Source organism: Coturnix japonica, chromosome W (genome assembly GCF_054131305.1).
Source record: "Coturnix japonica strain WE chromosome W, WE-NBRP24, whole genome shotgun sequence".
Lineage (NCBI taxonomy): Eukaryota > Metazoa > Chordata > Aves > Galliformes > Phasianidae > Coturnix > Coturnix japonica.
The window spans coordinates 19906050-19923642 of NC_140701.1; the positions used below are offsets into that span (position 1 = coordinate 19906050).

Below are 17593 nucleotides of genomic sequence, written 5' to 3' on the forward strand. Positions count from 1 at the left end.
CTTTACATCTGTCTTTAAACGTCAGACCAGTTATCCTCAGGGTACTCCTCTCTCTGACCCGGTAGTCTCGGCTTGGGAGCAAACTAACCCCCCTGTGATTCTGGAAGAAACAGTCAAGACTTACTACTCCAACTGGACTGCCACAAGTCCGTGGGGCCGGATGAGATCCACCCGAGAGTGCTGAGGGAACTGGCAGAGGTGATAGCCAATCTGCTTTCAATTATCTAACAGCGCTCCTTGTTGACTGGTGAGTTCCCAGAAGTCTGGAGGCTCACCAATGTGACTCCCATCTACAAGAAAGGTCGTAAGGAGGATACAGGGAACTACAGGCCTTTTAGCCTGACCTAGGTTCCAGGGAAGGTTATGGAGCAGATTGTCTTGAGGGAGATCACGGGGCATGCACAGGACAACTCGGGGATCAGGCCCAGAAAGAATGGGTTCATGAGGGCAGGTCTTGTTTGACCAACCTGATCTCCTTCTATGATCTAGTGACCCATCTGCTGGATGAGGGAAAGGCTGTTGATGTAGTCTGCATAGACTTCAGCAAAGCCTTTGATGCTGTCTCCCACAGTATTCTCCTGCAGAAGCTGGCAGCCCGTGGCTTGGATGGGTACACTCTTGGCTGAGTAAGGAGCTGGCTGGAGGGCCAGGCTCAGGAAATGGTGGTGAATGGAGCTCAATCCAGCTGTCAACTGGTCACGAGTGGTGTTTCCCAGGGGTCGGTGCTGGGGCCTGTCCTCTTCAACATATTTCTTGATGACTTGGATGAGGGCAACGAGTGCACCCTCAGTAAGTTCGCAGATTACACCAAATTGGCTGGGAGTGTGAATCTGCTTGGGGGTAGCTCGGCCCTGCAGAGGGATCTGGACAGGCTGGAGAGCTGGGCTGAAGCCAATGGGATAAGGTTCATCAAGACCAAATGCTGCGTTCTGCATTTCAGCTACAACAACCCTGAGTGACACTACAGGATTGGGCCGGAGTGACTGGAAGACTGCGTAGAGGAAATGGACCTGGAGGTATTGATTGATGCTTGGCTGAACGCGAGCTGACTGTGCCCGGGTGGCCAGGAAGTCCAATGACATCCTGGCTTGTGTCAGAAACAGTGTTGCCAGCAGGAGCATAGTGGTGATTGTTCCCCTGTACTCAGCTCTGGTGAGGCCGCACTTCAGGTATTGTGTCCAGTTTAGGGCTCCTCACTGCAGGAAAGACATGGAGGCCCTGGAATGTGTTCAGAGGAGGGCAACAAAGCTGGTGAGGAGTCTGGAGCACAGGCCGTATGAGGAGAGGCTGAAGGAGCTGGGAATGTTCAGCCTGGAGAAGAGGAGGCTCAGGGGAGATCTCATTGCTCTCTATAACTTCCTGAAGCAAGGTTGTGGTGAGCTGGAGATCGGCCTCTTCTCTCGTGTTATTAGTGATAGGACCCGAGGGAATGGCTTCAAGCTACCACAGGGGAAATTCAGGCAGGAAATTAGGAAGTATTACTTCTCAGAAAGGGTGGTCAGGCAGTGGAATGGACTTCCCAGGGAGGTGGTGGAGTCCCTGGCCGTGAAGGTGTTCTAGGAGCGACTGGATGTTGTGTTGAGGGACATGGTTTAGTGGGAGCTATTGATAATAGGTGAACGGTTGGACTGGATGATCTTTCAGGCCTTTTCCAACCTTGGTGATTCTATGATTCTAGGACTGATGTTAAACAATTATTCAGGTATATCAGTGAGAGATCTGCCCCAAGGTGAGAAGGCTCTGCATGGCCTTCTGGACAGCTACCTGGAGCAGTGGGCACCCCCAGGGCTTTGGAATTTCATCTCTGAGCAACTACAGGATCCTGAGAAATTGGTAGAATATTGGGGGCAGGTCTGCTGTGGCACTGGTAATCCTAATCAGGCACAAATTACTGCAGTGTGCCAGGGCCTGCCCACACCTACTGAGCTGTGTTCAACACTCTTCAGCATCTTCAAGGGGAAGAGAGCTGGATCTGCTGACAGTGCTGCAGCCTCTGCAACTCCTGGCACAGACCCTGCAATAGCTCCAAGTTTTGCTACACATCCTGCAGTTGCTCCACGCTCTGGAAAGATCCCACTGTCACTCCACCCCTCATAAGGAGCTCTGCGGTCACTTCTGCTACAGGTCCTGTAGCTATTCCAAATATTGAGATAAGAAAATGAAACAAATTCCTCCCAAGGGAGGTGCACTGTGCCAGGAGGTACAGCCCTGTGGTCACTCCAACACCTCCAATGAGCACAGTGGCTGCTCCAACTTAGTCACATGTCCTGTGGTGTTCCAGTTCTGACAATGAACTCTGAGGTCGCTTCAAATCCTGCAACAGCCGGACAGTCACTTCAGCTCCAACAGTGAACCCTATGGCTGTTAAAACCCCTGCAACTAGTCCTGGACTTGCAAACAGATAAGCATAGTTCATAAATGTTTGCACCTGCATATGTTGTATATGTGTGAAAATATACTCAAGATGTTATATATGTATAAACACATTTGTCATATATTCCTTTTTTTTTTCTCTTGATCTCAACTCACAAAATTTAAACCACAGCACTGCCCTGAGTCCCTTACAGATCTCCTTGTGAATAGTCAATCTCTCCCAGTCATGCAGTGAAGAGCAACAAAAGATCTCAAATTATTCTCAGGGAGCAGCTCCTCCTTATATTCCTTACTATACTTACTATATTCCTTACACCAGCTTTGGAAGACGCCTCCTGTTCTCTGGTCCTGCTCTGAAGCAGCCCTCTTGTTATGGCAGTGCCAGCAAGGAGACCAGCTCTGACACAGCCGTTCATATTGCTGGCTACTGACTGCAGTCCCGGAGTGCTGCTGTAGAGACAACAGGACTGCTGTGAGACACACAAGACCTTCAGGCTTGCAAAACTGAGAGGACTTGAGAGCACTGTGGCAGGGTAACGAGAGCAGGAATGAAAAGAGCTTGTTAGACTGCTGTCTGTGGCTGTACCTCCCCATGACCCAGACATGATAAGAAGAGAGAAGTGCTAAGGAAAAGTCTGTTTTTAAAACTTTTTATTTATCTCTTAATATATTCAAGGAATATGGATCCATGTTTACCTGAGCACCTGGAGTAAGAAAATGGGAATTAGGTAGGAAAGAAGTAGTGAAATAAATTGCAACTTATTTGCAGATTACAGTATTACAAAAAAAAAAAAAAACCAAAAAGAATAAAACATAAAGAACCATCACTGAGTGTTGGGTGAGGAAGATGTGCACTTCATCGAAGTTGGAATCGTACATATTGCAACACCTTCCTAAGAGCGTGCTTGATCTCTCTGTTCCTCATGCTGTAGATAATAGGGTTAGTTGTTGTATTAGGCGAAATTCGACCCTCGGGATGTAACGTGATAGGCCTTCCCCTGCTGGGTCATGCATATGTAAAAAAGATAAGGATGAAACTGGATACCTATATAAGAGACCCTCACATTCCAATAAACGCCATTTTACCGCTGACCATATTGGTGTAACAAGCAGCTGTGACTTGGTCAGGGCCGTCGATACACATTCACAAAGGGACTTGACTTTCCAGGTTACCAGATTGAGGTAACAATTAGTGCCCTGTGTGAGGAAAGTCCTGGAGGTGAGTGTGCGATGGCTAAAACCGCGCTGATGGACGTGGTATCCACGGTTCGAGCCCTTGGAAGCACTCTCGGTGGGGTGCAAAGGGGAATGCAGCGCTGCGCCTATCCTACGGCCGATAGTTCGTAGAAGACCAGGAAGACTTCAGGTCTCTGGGTAAATGGATTCCGTCCTTAGAGTAGTATTGCAACTTTGTAAAACCTATTGTGGTAAGAATGCTCCTTCTAAGAAGGATATTGCCGCTGTTGTCTCTTGCTTGGAGTCGGCGCGGCTTTTACCCTCCCCTGGCGTTTTGCTCCATTCGGGGTGGTGGGACTCTTTCACTGAGGCCCTGCTCCAGAGAGCCACCCGCGAGCATAAAGCGAAAGAATTAAAAACCTGGGGTTTGGTCCTAGGTGCGCTTAAAGCGGCTAGGGAGGAGAAGCAAGTCCAGGCCATTGCGAAAGGGGTCTTTGGTCTGGATTCCGGGACATCCGGGGTCTCGGGGGGTGCGGGGGATCTGCTTTCTTGCAGTGACTCCGGATCCAAGATGGCGTCGGCCACGCCGGCTGTTTCCAAGATGGCCATGGCCGCGCTCGAAACAACAACTCCGGAAGAGAAGGCGGAAGCTGAGTCATCGGAGGAGGCGCCACCATCATATCCCCGCCTTTACCCCTCTTTGCAGAGCTTTCACTCACCCGAAGGGGGCGGTTCTTGTCCGGAGGGGGGAGGATTTATGGAGGCGGCGCGCCGTGGAGGCGTGGGCTCGCCCTCATACCCGCCCCCCTCAGAGGAGGGATCGTGTTCCAAAAAGGGGGAGGAACGGAAGGCTTTGCCCGGCCCCACTGGATCAGGTTCGCCTCCACGGAGGGAGGAGTTGTGGGGGGACCAAGAGTTAACATGCAAGCCCACTAATTGGGCTGACATCCAGGAATCAATGCGTGAGTTGGGGCTCAAGGAGCGAGATCATGCAGTGTTCCCGATTGTCGTCAGACAGGAGGAATCGGTTTGGGTACCTTTGGAAGCAAAAGCAGTTACTCGGTTTGCAGAAGCGATTGAGAAAAAGGGGCTGAGATCTCCGATGACACTAAGTGCCTTTGAGGCACTCATTGCCCCAGGTCCCCGACTCCCGTATGACATTGAGAGTCTAATGAGAGTCGTTCTCGAGCCAGTTCAGTTTACTTTGTGGAGGGAGGAGTGGATGATACAACTTAAAGCTATTGTAGCTGAGGCTGGACGTGATGCACAACACCCAGCTAATGGGAGGGAGGGGGAACCGAGAACTGATATAATGAGGCTTTCGGGAGTAACTGCGGAAATGGCTGGGTCCCTGGAGAGACAGCTTAGGCTCCTGCGCCCAGGGGAATTGCTTTCCACTACAGGGGCGGCTGCTACTGCCTTTAGAAACTTTATAAGAAAGGCAGAGCCTGCAGCCCCGTGGTCAGAGATTGCTCAGGGTCCCACAGAGTCATTCTCTGATTTTGCTAATCGATTGATACGAGCAGTAGAAGGATCGGATCTACCTAAGGACGCGCAAGCTTCTGTTTTAAAGGATTGCCTGAAGCAGAAGGCTCACAAAAATGTTAGGGACATCATTCGAGCTGCCCCTGACGATCTTGAGACTCCGGGTGAAATTATTAAGTATGTGCTGGACAAACAACAAACAACACCGCTGTCTAATGAGGGGCTAGCAAGCGCATTGCTTTCTGTCATGGCCATGCAAAATGGTCAGTCCAAGGGCAACTGCTTTAAATGTGGTCAGCCTGGCCATTTCAAGGTACAGTGTAAAGCTTCAGGTGGGCAGCTGAAGACTAACAGCAAGTGTCAAGCCTGTAATAGGCTGGGTCGTACAGCTCGTCAATGCCGAAAATACACTCTTATGCCGCAGGGAAACGAGAATGGGAGGGCACCTCAGGCCCAGGGTCCCTCCCCCAGTCAAGTACTTGGACCCCACATGTCATTGAGTTCGGCGCAGGGGAGAGTCCACATCTCTCACCCGCAGTGGCCTTAACTATGGATCTCAGTCAACGGCCTATAGTCAAGATAATTATGGCTTATATGGGACAATTGCCTTATAAAAAGATTCCTCGCTCCGTCCTTATCACAGCCTTGCTTGACTCAGGAGCGGATGTTATGGTAATAGCAGAAAAGGACTGGCCTCCATCCTGGCCAGTGCTTGATTTGACGAAATCCATCTCTGGGGTTGGGGGTACAGTGTCAACTGGCAAGTCAGCGGAACGGGTGGAAATCACTCTGATTAATAGGGACGGTTCCATAGACAAACCTGTACTGATGGGACCTCTGATTGGGTCTGTTCCAGGCACAATTTTGGGCCGAGACTTCCTTGATGCCTTAGGGGTTCGCATGACAAATTTATAGTAAGGGCCACTGTCTACCAATTAGCAATGAAACACGCTATTCCCTTGCGCTGGAAGCAGGATGCTCGTCCTGCTTGGGTAGATCAGTGGCCCCTTACTCATGAAAAGTTAACAGCGCTCAAGAAGTTGGTTTCGAGAGAGCTTTTTTTAGGTCATTTGGAGCCCTCTCTTAGTTCTTGGAACACTCCTGTTTTTGTTATCCGAAAATCTTCAGGGTCATTTCGGTTGTTACACGACCTTCGCGTGGTTAATGCACAACTCATCCTCTTTGGTCCGGTGCAACAAGGTGGTCCTCTGCTATCAGCCATACCGGAGGGATGGCCTTTGGTGGTTATTGATCTTAAAGATTGTTTCTTCTCTATCCCCTTAGCAGTGAAAGATCGGGAGGCCTTTGCTTTTACTGTACCCACTCTCAATAACCAAGGGCCTTCGGAGAGGTTCCATTGGAAGGTACTTCCTCAAGGTATGGCATGCTCTCCCACAATCTGCCAACTCGTGGTGGGAAGAATAATTGAGCCGGTACGAACATCACTGCCTGATTGTCGAATTACTCATTATATGGATGACTTGTTGCTTGCTGCTCCCAGTGAGGTTCAGTTACACGATTTGGAAAGGCGAGTGGTTGATGCTCTCACTACAGCGGGTTTTACCATCTCCCTGGAAAAGATACAGAAGGGGCCAGGGATTGAATTTCTGGGATATCGTTTTGGGCCCATAATGGTAGCTCCCCAGGGCCTGGATATTAAACCCCACGTTAGGACCTTGTGGGACGTCCAGAAGCTGGTGGGGGCTATTCAGTGGGTGCGCAATGCCCTTGGCATACCTCCACGACTCATGAAGCCATTTTATGATCAGTTGAAGGGTTTGGATCCCAGGGAAGAGAGAGCATGGACACAGGAAATGGATTTGGCCTGGCAAGAAATCCTACAGGCTTGTTCCTCCAATGTCCTTGCTCGATGGAGCCCTGATCGACCCTTGGAGGGGGCTGTCACCAAGTGCCAAGATGGGGCGGTGGGGATACTTGGACATACTCTGGGTTCCCGGCCGCGTCCGCTCTGGTGGCTGTTCTCTGTACAGCCAGTGAGAGCATTTACCTCCTGGCTTGAACAGTTATCCTCCTTGCTTCAGATTAGGCTTGCTGCTGTGAGAGCGTTAGGAAAAGAACCAGATATCATATACATGCCAAGTGCCTTCAGAAATGTCAACCCTCTGCCTGATGCCATTTTACTTGCTTTGCAAGGCTTTAGTGGAAAAATCTTCTACTCGGATTCATTGCCGATCTTTGAACTTGCAAAGCCCCTTCAGATTTCATTAAAGCTCAGGGTACTTGACACCCCGATGGAGGGACCAACTGTATTCACAGATGCCTCTTCTGCCACGGGTCAGGGAGCGGTGGTTTGGCAGAATTCATCCAATAGGTGGGAACACAAGCTGATAACAGATAAAACGGTCAGTGTTCAGGTGCTTGAAGCCAGGGCCGTAGCAGTGGCTTTACGTCTGTGGCCAGAAACTCCGTGTAATGTGGTCACTGATTCAGCATTTGTGGCTAAGTTACTGCTTCGCATGGGCAATGAGGGTGTGCCTAACACTGAGATCGCTTTCTTGCTGGAGGAGGCTCTGGTCTCCCGATCTGCATCTGTGGCCATTCTTCATGTCCACAGTCATTCGGAGGTACCAGGGTTCTTTACAGCTGGAAACGCGGTGGCTGACCGGGTAGCGGGTGGACAGGTGCTTACCCTTCAAAAGGCACGTGACTTACACTCCTCTCTGCACATTGGAGCACGAGCTTTGCCACGAGCATGTTCCATTCCTCTATCCACCGCTCGAGAAGTGGTTCAAACATGCCCACACTGTAATTCAGCACCTGCGTTGGGGGCGGGAGTTAACCCCCGGGGGCTCTCTCCTCTAGATATCTGGCAGACTGACTTCCCTTTAGAACAACGTATGGCTCCAAAGCAATGGTTGGCGGTCACCGTGGACACATCATCGACGATCATCATTGCCACCCAACATACGCGTGCTAACTCTCCTGCTGCTCAGCAACATTGGGCCACTGCCATCGCGGTCCTGGGGGTGCCGCGACACATCAAGACAGACAATGGCTCGTGTTTCATCTCGCGATCTACACAAGATTGGCTTGAACGGTGGGGAATATCTCACTCTACAGGCATCCCTGGGAATTCCCAGGGACAAGCAATTGTGGAGAGGGCCAACCGCCTCCTGAAGGATAAGATACGTGTCCTTGGGGAGGAGGAGGGTCACAGAGGTAGGATCCCAATAGCCCAACAGGCAGAAGTATTGGCCTGAGCACTTTATGCAATCAATCATTTTGAACGAGGAGAGAGTAAGCACACCCCAATACAGAAACACTGGCAACCACGAATCATTGACGAGGGGCCACCAGTAAAGATAAAACAGGATGATGGTACCTGGGAATCAGGGTGGTCTGTTTTAGTTTGGGGCAGAGTTTATGCTGCAGTAAAGGACAGAGAATCGGGAAAAATATTATGGGTTCCATCGAGAAAAATAAAACCTGATACAGTGATCACCCATAAGGGTGTTCTGGGAGAAACAGAAAACTAATCGAAAAGCTGAGTACTTTCCTTCTAGGTACGGTTGATGGGAGCCCACCAGCTGCATCCACGAAGCGACCCCACTGGAAAAAGAAAAGGGACGAATGAAGAACAGCTGTCAGTACCCACGAGAAAGATATCTGTTACATCACTGACTGTGTGCCTTTGTGTGATTGTTTTTGTTATAAGGGGATGAGGTTCGTTTGTGGGGTCCTACAGCCAGAATTTTTGCATTTATTTTAGCTCTAGGAGTAGTTGTAGTCTATGCTTTTAGAGAAATTGAGAGGCTGGCATGCTGGCCCGTTAAGCTAATGCCACCACAGTGTTCCTATCATTTTAGTCTTTTTAGTTTTAAGGATTTGTTTACCTTGTTTGTTTCAATGTATTCAGGGTTGTTTACAGCGCATGATAATGAGCTGTGTAAGCCCAAGATGCCTTGAAAATACTAACTAAAGAACCACTAACATTACTATACACTGCACCACATACCTCTGCATGTTTACGTCACTTTTTAAATAACTCACCACAAAATTTATATATGAAAACTAACACTTTTATATGTTAGGGATAGTGTTAGCGGTTGCGTTGTTACGAGTCTTGATTTTGTTGGGCATGGGGAAGGGGAGATGTTGTATTAGGAGAAATTCGACCCTCGGGATTGTCACGGAGTTCTCTCTAGAGCTCACTCCGGGACAGTGGGCACAAACCCGGGGCAGCAGGAACAAAAGCCCCCCCCCCTTTTTCTCTCACGGCACGGTACGGCAAAGTGCGGCGTGGCCCGGCCCGGCCACGTGCGTTTCGGGAGAGGGGAAGGGAAGGGAGATTGCGATTAGGTCTAACAAAAAAAATAAGGGAGAAAAAAGGTGATCTGAGAACGAATGGCAGTTTAATAACCTAATAACACTAAACAACAACAAGAGAGTTTCAACAAAGAGAATACCAAGTCCCAAATCTCACCGATGGAGCTGTGGAAGGCAGGAAGCTCTGACCACGTTGTCTCCTCGCAGGGAGCCGGTCCAGCAACGCCGTCCCCTTCCTCACTTCCCTTCCGGTGCCCCACCCCACATGCTCATTAAGGCAGTTCACAGAAAAAAAAACTTGTCCCCTTTACTCCCATTATTAGCATGGTGTTCTGATGTGGAATACCAACACCAACCAAATTGCAAAACCATAACATTCCACCCCTTATTACACATCATCACATCATGCCTAACTTTTATCAACATATAAACAGAACAGTAGTTAACATGCATTACATATGTACATACATATATATATATATATACACACATGGAATCACAGGCTGCACTCCCCCAGCATCAAATTTCCCTGTGGCACACACTGAACATCCCCATCCTTCTGCATCACCCACCAGGTGCACCCAGGTCCCTGTGCAAAGACAGTTCCACGGAGGGGCCTCCCTTTTCCAGAGGCTGGAAGGACCCAAACCGCTTTTCCCAGCATATTCTTTACATGCACCACAGGAACCTTGTCTCCCTCCACGGTACGCAGGGAGTTGGACTGTGTAGGGCCGTCTCAGTTGGCTGATCCTCGGGTGTTTACCAGCCAGGTGGCTTCTGCTAGATGTTTCTCCCAGTTCTTAAATGTTCCACCACCCATCGCTTTCAGCATGGTTTTCAGCAAACCATTGTGGCGCTCGATCTTACCAGCGGCTGGTGCGTGATAGGGGATGTGATAGATCCACTCTATGGCGACGCCCATCTTGCCATTTCACCCCAAGAAACTGGATTTCTTGGGCAGGGCCCTTCACTTTGTCTCGCTTAATAGTGAAACCAGCAGACAGGAGGATTTGGATTATCCGTTCTCCTTTTTTAAAAACCTCCGTCGCTGTATCACCCCACACAATGATATCATCTATATACTGCAGGTGCTCTGGAGCACCGCCCTGTTCCAACGTGGCTTGGATCAGCCCATGGCAGATGGTCGGGCTGTGTTTCCACCCCTGGGGCAAACGATTCCAAGTGTACTGAACACCCCTCCAGGTATGCAAGGAGCCCCCTGGCCAGTCACTATACGATGTTTCTGCCAGTCTCTACCAGTGAGGCTTATCTCGGCCTCCAATACAGACAGTTCCTGCGAACCCCCAGTCACCCCATGTATATGTATCCGTTCTGTCCCTTCGAAACCTGAGGATATCAGAGTGCACTGTGCACCGGTATCCATCAGTGCTTTATATTTTTTGTGGTTCTGATGTGCCAGGCCACCGAATCCACACAGTCCAATACACTCTATTATCCCTTTCCCCCCCCTGGCTGAGGGCAGGGCCCCTCTATTGGTTGTCTGAGGCGGTAGAGGCAACCTCAGTAGTGGCTGACCTCTTTTGTAATTTTCTTACCCATGCTCGCAGTACAAAATTGGGTTCGTCATGCCACTTCTTCATATCCTCTCCATGGTCACGCAGGTAGTTCCACATGGCACCACGTGACATAGGCTCACTGCGGTCCTTCACTCGGACAGGTGTGCGTTTGCGTCTGACAGCTGAGACTGCCACAGGTTCACAGTGGTTCCTTGCCGCAGACCAGCTCTTCTGCATGTTGTCCTGTCTTCTCTCCATTTGGTCCATTCTATCCACCATTTGACAGATGGCTGCGATGGTGGTACGGTGTGGCAGTAGTGAGTATTCGATATTTTGCAGTGAAAGGATGAGCTCAAAAATTTCAGGTCTCCTATCCAGCTCATCATACCTGTTAGAGTTCGTTAATAGTATACTGGAATACTTCACTGGTGCTGACCGTATGAGTTTCTTGCATATTTCCGGAGTACCGCTCACCTTTTCTGGGTCATGGTAATCCTCTGGGTCCCCAGGGACAAACGTGGGATTGAACAGCATTTCTGCCACAGCCATTTCTCTCAGGTACTGGATACCTTCCTCAGCTGTACTCCATTTTTCCAGTACAGGCTCCAAATCACTTTTGAGAAGACAGGTTGCCTTTACAGCTGATAGAATCCTCTCCCAGAGTTTGGCGACTCCATCGAGACATCTGCTGATCCCTCTATCAATAGATGAGTCTCGAGCAATGTTTCCTAATTGACGAGCCTCATCGCAGCTTAGGGACATGCAGGAGGCCCCATTGTCCCAACACCGGAGCAGCCAAGTGACAAGGCGTTCACCTGGGAGTCGGGCAAACTCCTTTCTCGCACTTTGGATTTCAGTAATTTTCAGAGGTTTACGAGTAGAGGAAGCAGTGACTTTTCCCTCATCATCACTATCTTCTCCGCGTCTGTTAGTCTTCTGGGTTGCCTTTCTCAGTGGTTTTGGGGAGGGTCCCTCACCAGGATCTTCCTCTACTTCCTCCATCCGTTCCAGACGTGAGGGCACACGTTCCCATCTCTGGCCTTCATCGTCACTATCTTCTCCATGTCTGTTAGTCTTCTGAGTTGCCTTCCTTGGTGGTTTTGGGGAGGGTCCCTCGCCCGGATCTTCCTCTACTTCCTCCATCCGTTCCAGACGTGAGGACACACGTTCCCGTCTCTGGCCTTCCACTGGGGCGACTGACACTGATGCTGGTGCTTCCTGTGGTCGGCTGGGATTGACTTGTTGCCTTCCCCTTAGGGTTTGGATCTCATTCTCGAGACTCTCTATCTTTTTCATAAGCCATTCGATCTGAGATCCCCCTGATCTCCCACACTCACTCAGGGGTTCTATTAATTTCCCAAGGTCCCTCTGGTGTTCAGGGGTGAGATTACCTGATACTGGGGGTCCCGATGCTTCTGGCCCTTTTCCTGAGTCTCTCTGCACTATTCTTTGCAAGTCTCTCTGCAATTTATAGTAAACTACTGCAATTAGAGAGACTAACAACACAGTATTCCAATTGACACCCCAGTCATACTTAAGGAATTCAGAGCATTCGTGAGCCAGTTCAAGCACGGTGCCTGTGATGTTCATTAGTCTGGAAAGGAGCCAGGCAGATATCTCTAACCCTGCCAGCCATCGGCTTAATAAATCTACCCCTACCCCCAACATCAGGAAGTCCTTAAGCCAGGACCACAGGAACCTAGGGACTATCAGTCCTACATACAGGGCTGCTGAAAAAAACCACCTAATTACTGCCCAAAACATTGCCCTGAGCTCTGCCCGCATTCTCCACCAAAAATGTCACGGAGTTCTCTCTAGAGCTCACTCCGGGACAGTGGGCACAAACCCGGGGCAGCAGGAACAAAAGCCCCCCCCCCTTTTTCTCTCACGGCACGGTACGGCAAAGTGCAGCGTGGCCCGGCCCGGCCACGTGCGTTTCGGGAGAGGGGAAGGGAAGGGAGATTGCGATTAGGTCTAACAAAAAAAATAAGGGAGAAAAAAGGTGATCTGAGAACGAATGGCAGTTTAATAGCCTAATAACACTAAACAACAACAAGAGAGTTTCAACAAAGAGAATACCAAGTCCCAAATCTCACCGATGGAGCTGTGGAAGGCAGGGAGGTCTGACCACGTTGTCTCCTCGCAGGGAGCCGGTCCAGCAACGCCGTCCCCTTCCTCACTTCCCTTCCGGTGCCCCACCCCACATGCTCATTAAGGCAGTTCACAGAAAAAAAAACTTGTCCCCTTTACTCCCATTATTAGCATGGTGTTCTGATGTGGAATACCAACACCAACCAAATTGCAAAACCATAACAGGGATGTAACGTGATAGGCCTTCCCCTGCTGGGTCATGCATATGTGAAAAAGATAAGGATGAAACTGGATACCTTTATAAGAGACCCTCACATTCCAATAAACGCCATTTTACCGCTGACCATATTGGTGTAACAAGCAGCTGTGACTTGGTCGGGGCAGTCGATACACATTCACAAAGGGACTTGACTTTCCAGGTTACCAGATCGAGGTAACAGTGTTGGATGAACCACTGCGTACAGAAGAGCCACTGTCAGATCCAGGAGTGGGAAGGAAACAGAGAAGGGCTTCAGGTAGGCAAAAAAGTCAGTGCTGACAAATAAGGAGACCACGGCCAGGTGAGGGAGGCACGTGGAGAAGGCTTTGTGCCTTCCCTGCTCAGAGGGCATCCTCAGCACAGCCATGAAGATCTGCACATAGGATACCACTATGAAAACAAAGCATCCAAAGATTAAACAGGCACTAAAAATGGTAAGCACAACTTTCCCTGAGGTAGGAGCCAGAGCAGGAGAGCTTGAGGATCTGGGGGATTTCACAGAAAAACTGGTTCACAATGTTGCCTTGGCAGAGAGGCAGTGAAAACGTACTGGCAGTGTGCAGCAGGGAATTGAGAAGTCCAGTGCCCCGGGCAGCTGCTGCCATGGTGGCACAAGCTCTGCTGTCCATCAACGTCCCGTAGAGCAGGGGCTTGAAGATGGCAACGTAGCGGTCATAGGACATGATGGTGAGAAGGGAATACTCTGCTGACGTAAAGAAGAAAATGAAAAAGAGCTATGCAGCACATCCTGTGTGGGAGATGGCCTTGATGTCCCAGAGGGCGTTGGCCATGGCTTTGGGAAGAGTGGTGGAGATGCAGCCCAGGTCGAGGAGGGCCAGGTTGAGGAGGAAGAAGTACATGGGGTTGTGCAGGTTGCAGTCGCAGGCTACGGCTGTGCTGATGAGGTCGTTGCCCAGGAGGGCAGCCAGGTAGATGCCCAGGAAGAGCCAGAAGTGCAGGAGATGCAGCTGCCGTGTGTCTGCCAATGGCAGCAGGAGGAACTCACTGATGGAGCTGCTGTTGGGCATCTGCTGTTCCTGGCCTTGGAGTCCTGTTCAGAGTGCAGAAGATAATGACAAGTCCAGACCATTCTCAGAGACACTCCTTCTACTGTATTATGAAATTTTTTCATTCTCTTATTACAATGTTTATTCAGCACCACAAATAGAATTGAATGTCATGAAGTTCAGCATTCTATAAATAGAAGAAGCATATGGAGCTTTAATTTTCCTTTCATCTTCTAGTCTTATTCCATCTCCCTGGACTTTTTCACCTGTTTTGTGCCTCATATCTTTACCCTCACTGCTCTTAAAGCCCTCTGTCACAACGTTTGTGCCATTCACTTTCTGTTCAGGAAACATGCCTATCTGCAATGTGCATTATTCTTGTCAACAAAATTGATAATTTCAACTAGTTCCACCCTTGGAAAGGTTCCTTTTCGTAAAAGGAGAGGCTGAAAATATATCACGTGTGACAGTTCACATAACAAGCAATTGACTGAAGAAGAATTGGGAGTCTCAGAGCTGTGTTCAAATCTGACAGACTCTTAGATTTCTGCTTCCAATCCTTTCGCCTTCCGTCCAAACAAGAAATAGAAAATTGCTACCTTGTCTCTCCTCTTGAAGAGTACGCACAGAAACTTTCAGTTGTGCAGTGGAGCTGTGATCCCCCTGCCCCAAGCATCAGCTGTGGCAGCACAAGCCCTGCCGGGGGGCTCCTTCCCCCCTCACGTCTCCCCGCAGCGCCCTGGGCAGCTCCCTGGGCAGGCTGAGTGCTGAGCCTGGCAGGCGGCAGAGTCCCATACCCGGCACACAGGCCCTGGGGCACAGCAGGGACCCTGCTCTGCAGGACAGCCCTGGGCACCCGCCTGCAGCCCCGGCTGCACAGCCTGCAGCCGTGCTGGGACATGCAGCCCTCAGGGCTGTGCTCAGACGCTGCAGCATGGAAGCCCTCAGCTGTAGCAGAAGGATTTAACACTGTAAAGAAACATGCAGTGCCTGAAGCTTGATCTGCTACAGGATGTCCCAGATTAAGTTAACCCTCTATGAATAGCAGCTGAAATACCTACTGCAAGGGACTTACCATGTCATGGTCTGTGAGCAATGTTCCTGCAGTGAGCTCACAGCCCGTTCACTCTGCACACATCCTGTAAGCTCTCTCCAATTTCTCTCTTCTTTTTCTGTCACCTGCAGGCTGTGCTGTGCACAAGAGCTGCTCCTGGGCACAGCTGTGTCTTTACAGCACCATCCACTTTTATGAGATCCTTGTGTCCCAGGAGCATGGCCCAGCTGAGCAGCAGATAATGTCATTTTAATCCTTCCCACTCATCTCCCCAGAGTTGTCCCTGTGTCCTCATGGCCATCAGATCCTGAGAGGCAACAGTATCATAACTGTTCGTTAAAATTTGCTCCATTATTCACCAGTCAATTTTTAACCTGTGATGAGTCCTACCAGAGGGTTTTTTATGAAACAAAAAGGGCACCGAGACAAGGATAAGGAGGGTTGGACTTGCCCTGTGCAGGGCAGTTATCCAGAGGAGACAGTGCAGGTAACTCATTCCCAGATAGAAATCCTGGGGCTGAAATTGGATGCAGCTTCCCACAGACCCATGGCAGCTGGGATTCCTCTGGTTCAGCTCAGATGTTCACAAGTAGTTTTACAGTGATTCTTTAATACCTTCTTTAAACAGAACTATAAACAAATAAACAGTAAATGTCTGCTGAATTCTTTGTCTTTAAGCTCTCTCCAGATATCTCTCCATTTTGCTGAACAAGTTCTGATAACCTAAAATAGATAACAGGAAGGCACAAGGCACAAGATGCTCTTTAGGTTAGAATGGGTCCCAGGGCGCATTTGATGCTGAGTCCATCAAACTCCAGTGCAGAGAGAAGTTTGCCCAATGTGCTCAACAAGACAAAGTCAGAAGTAACAGTGAAGTTTCTTGGAGTACTAATGGACCCACTGAGGTCCATTACCAAGTAAGCTTCGCAAGGGACTTTTTAGAGCAGATAATTGGAAGCCATGACTACAGGCAGGCAAAGGCACTGGCATGCAAAGAAACCTCTCCTTTGCCTTACGAAGCAGACAGGTCAAGCCCTGATTGCAAGACCAGTGGTAGGGAGATCCTGTCTCTCATGTTGGCTCAGGGCACTTCCTGGGGCAGTGGAATGGAGGTCTGTATGATGTTGAATGAAATACAAGGGGAGAGAAGATCCCAGGCTCTGCATGGGGTGCAAAGATACTGTCAAGTTCATATCCCACATGTGCCCTGTGACTTGCGGAATCAAACTCTATAATCCAGAGATGGGTTATAAAGCAGGTATGTTTATTCCAGCGTTGCGCAGCGCCGGGTGCAAGGGGGATAGCTCCACCAAACTTGCACACCGTAAGGAGAAAAGTGTGTTACAGATATAGGTTAAGCTAATACATAATCAATAGTCTCCTCCTCAGTTTGATTACATATTCATTACATTCCCTATGGCTCCGTTCCCCGCAACCCCATTCCCTCATTCCCCCTGACCCCATTCCCCGCGACCCTTGCCGTTGTTTTGGGGTGAAATTCTTCTTCTGTTTTCTTCTTGGTGTTATCTGCTGGTACCATTCTCCCACGTAAGCATCGTCTTGCCCGGGGGTATCTAATCCTTCTTCTTGTCAGAGGTCTCTGGACAATTTCTTCTTATCTTTATTGCCCTCTTCTCTGGTTTTCTTTTGACTAAGTGTCTGTAATTCCCCCTTTCCCTGCCCTTTTAAATGTAAACTATCTACAGTTACCCTTTGTCTTGGTTTCTGTTAAGTTCCCCTTTCCCTTTCTATAGCAAAGTGTTACCTTACCACCATTTTGAGGCTTTGCTCACTCTTCACTGTGTCTCAGCGCAGGATATGGGGTGTGAGAAGGGCTCAGTCTGAACAAGCAGTCAGTTACAGTGAAACTCTGAACTTCAGATCTCTGAGTTCCAGTGCCCTCCTGTGCACACTCTCCCATAGTTTAATGTCCTCTGTGGTGCCCAGAAGTGCACCCAGTGATCCAGGTGAGGCTGTAGCAGTGCAGAGCAGACAGGGATGATCCTTTACCTCACCCAGATTGCAATAACTTGCTTGATGCACTCCAGGGGACCGTTGGCCTTCCTTGCTGCCTGGGCACACTGCTGACTCACGTTCAGTTAGATGTTGTGCAGGACCCCCAATCCTTTTCAGTCATACCGCTCTCCAGTGTCCCATACCTAGTCAGTGTGTATGTCCAGTGTTGCCCCTACCCAGGTGCACAATCAGGCACTTGTTCTTGTTATATTTTATGGACCTGGTGCCGTATGCAGTATATTCTGTGCAGAAGGGTACTGTGAGAAATAGTCTCAAAAGCTCTACTGGTAACCTCAACTATCTACCCTTGGTCAACCAATTTGGTAAC

At 49.5% G+C, this 17593-nt stretch overlaps 1 protein-coding gene and 1 pseudogene across 1 annotated transcript in view; one reads left to right on the forward strand and one right to left on the reverse strand.

Moving 5' to 3' along the window:
* Positions 1-290: 290 nt before the first annotated feature.
* Positions 291-3949, reverse strand: LOC146754576 (uncharacterized; annotated as a pseudogene).
* Positions 3950-4120: 171 nt separating this feature from the next.
* LOC146754577 (uncharacterized) overlaps positions 4121-17593 on the forward strand; it is a 60343-nt gene continuing 46870 nt past the window's right edge. The window contains exon 1 of the mRNA XM_085527801.1: positions 4121-5366. Coding sequence (XP_085383927.1) covers positions 4121-5366 — 1246 coding nt within the window. The remainder of the gene's footprint in view (positions 5367-17593) is intronic.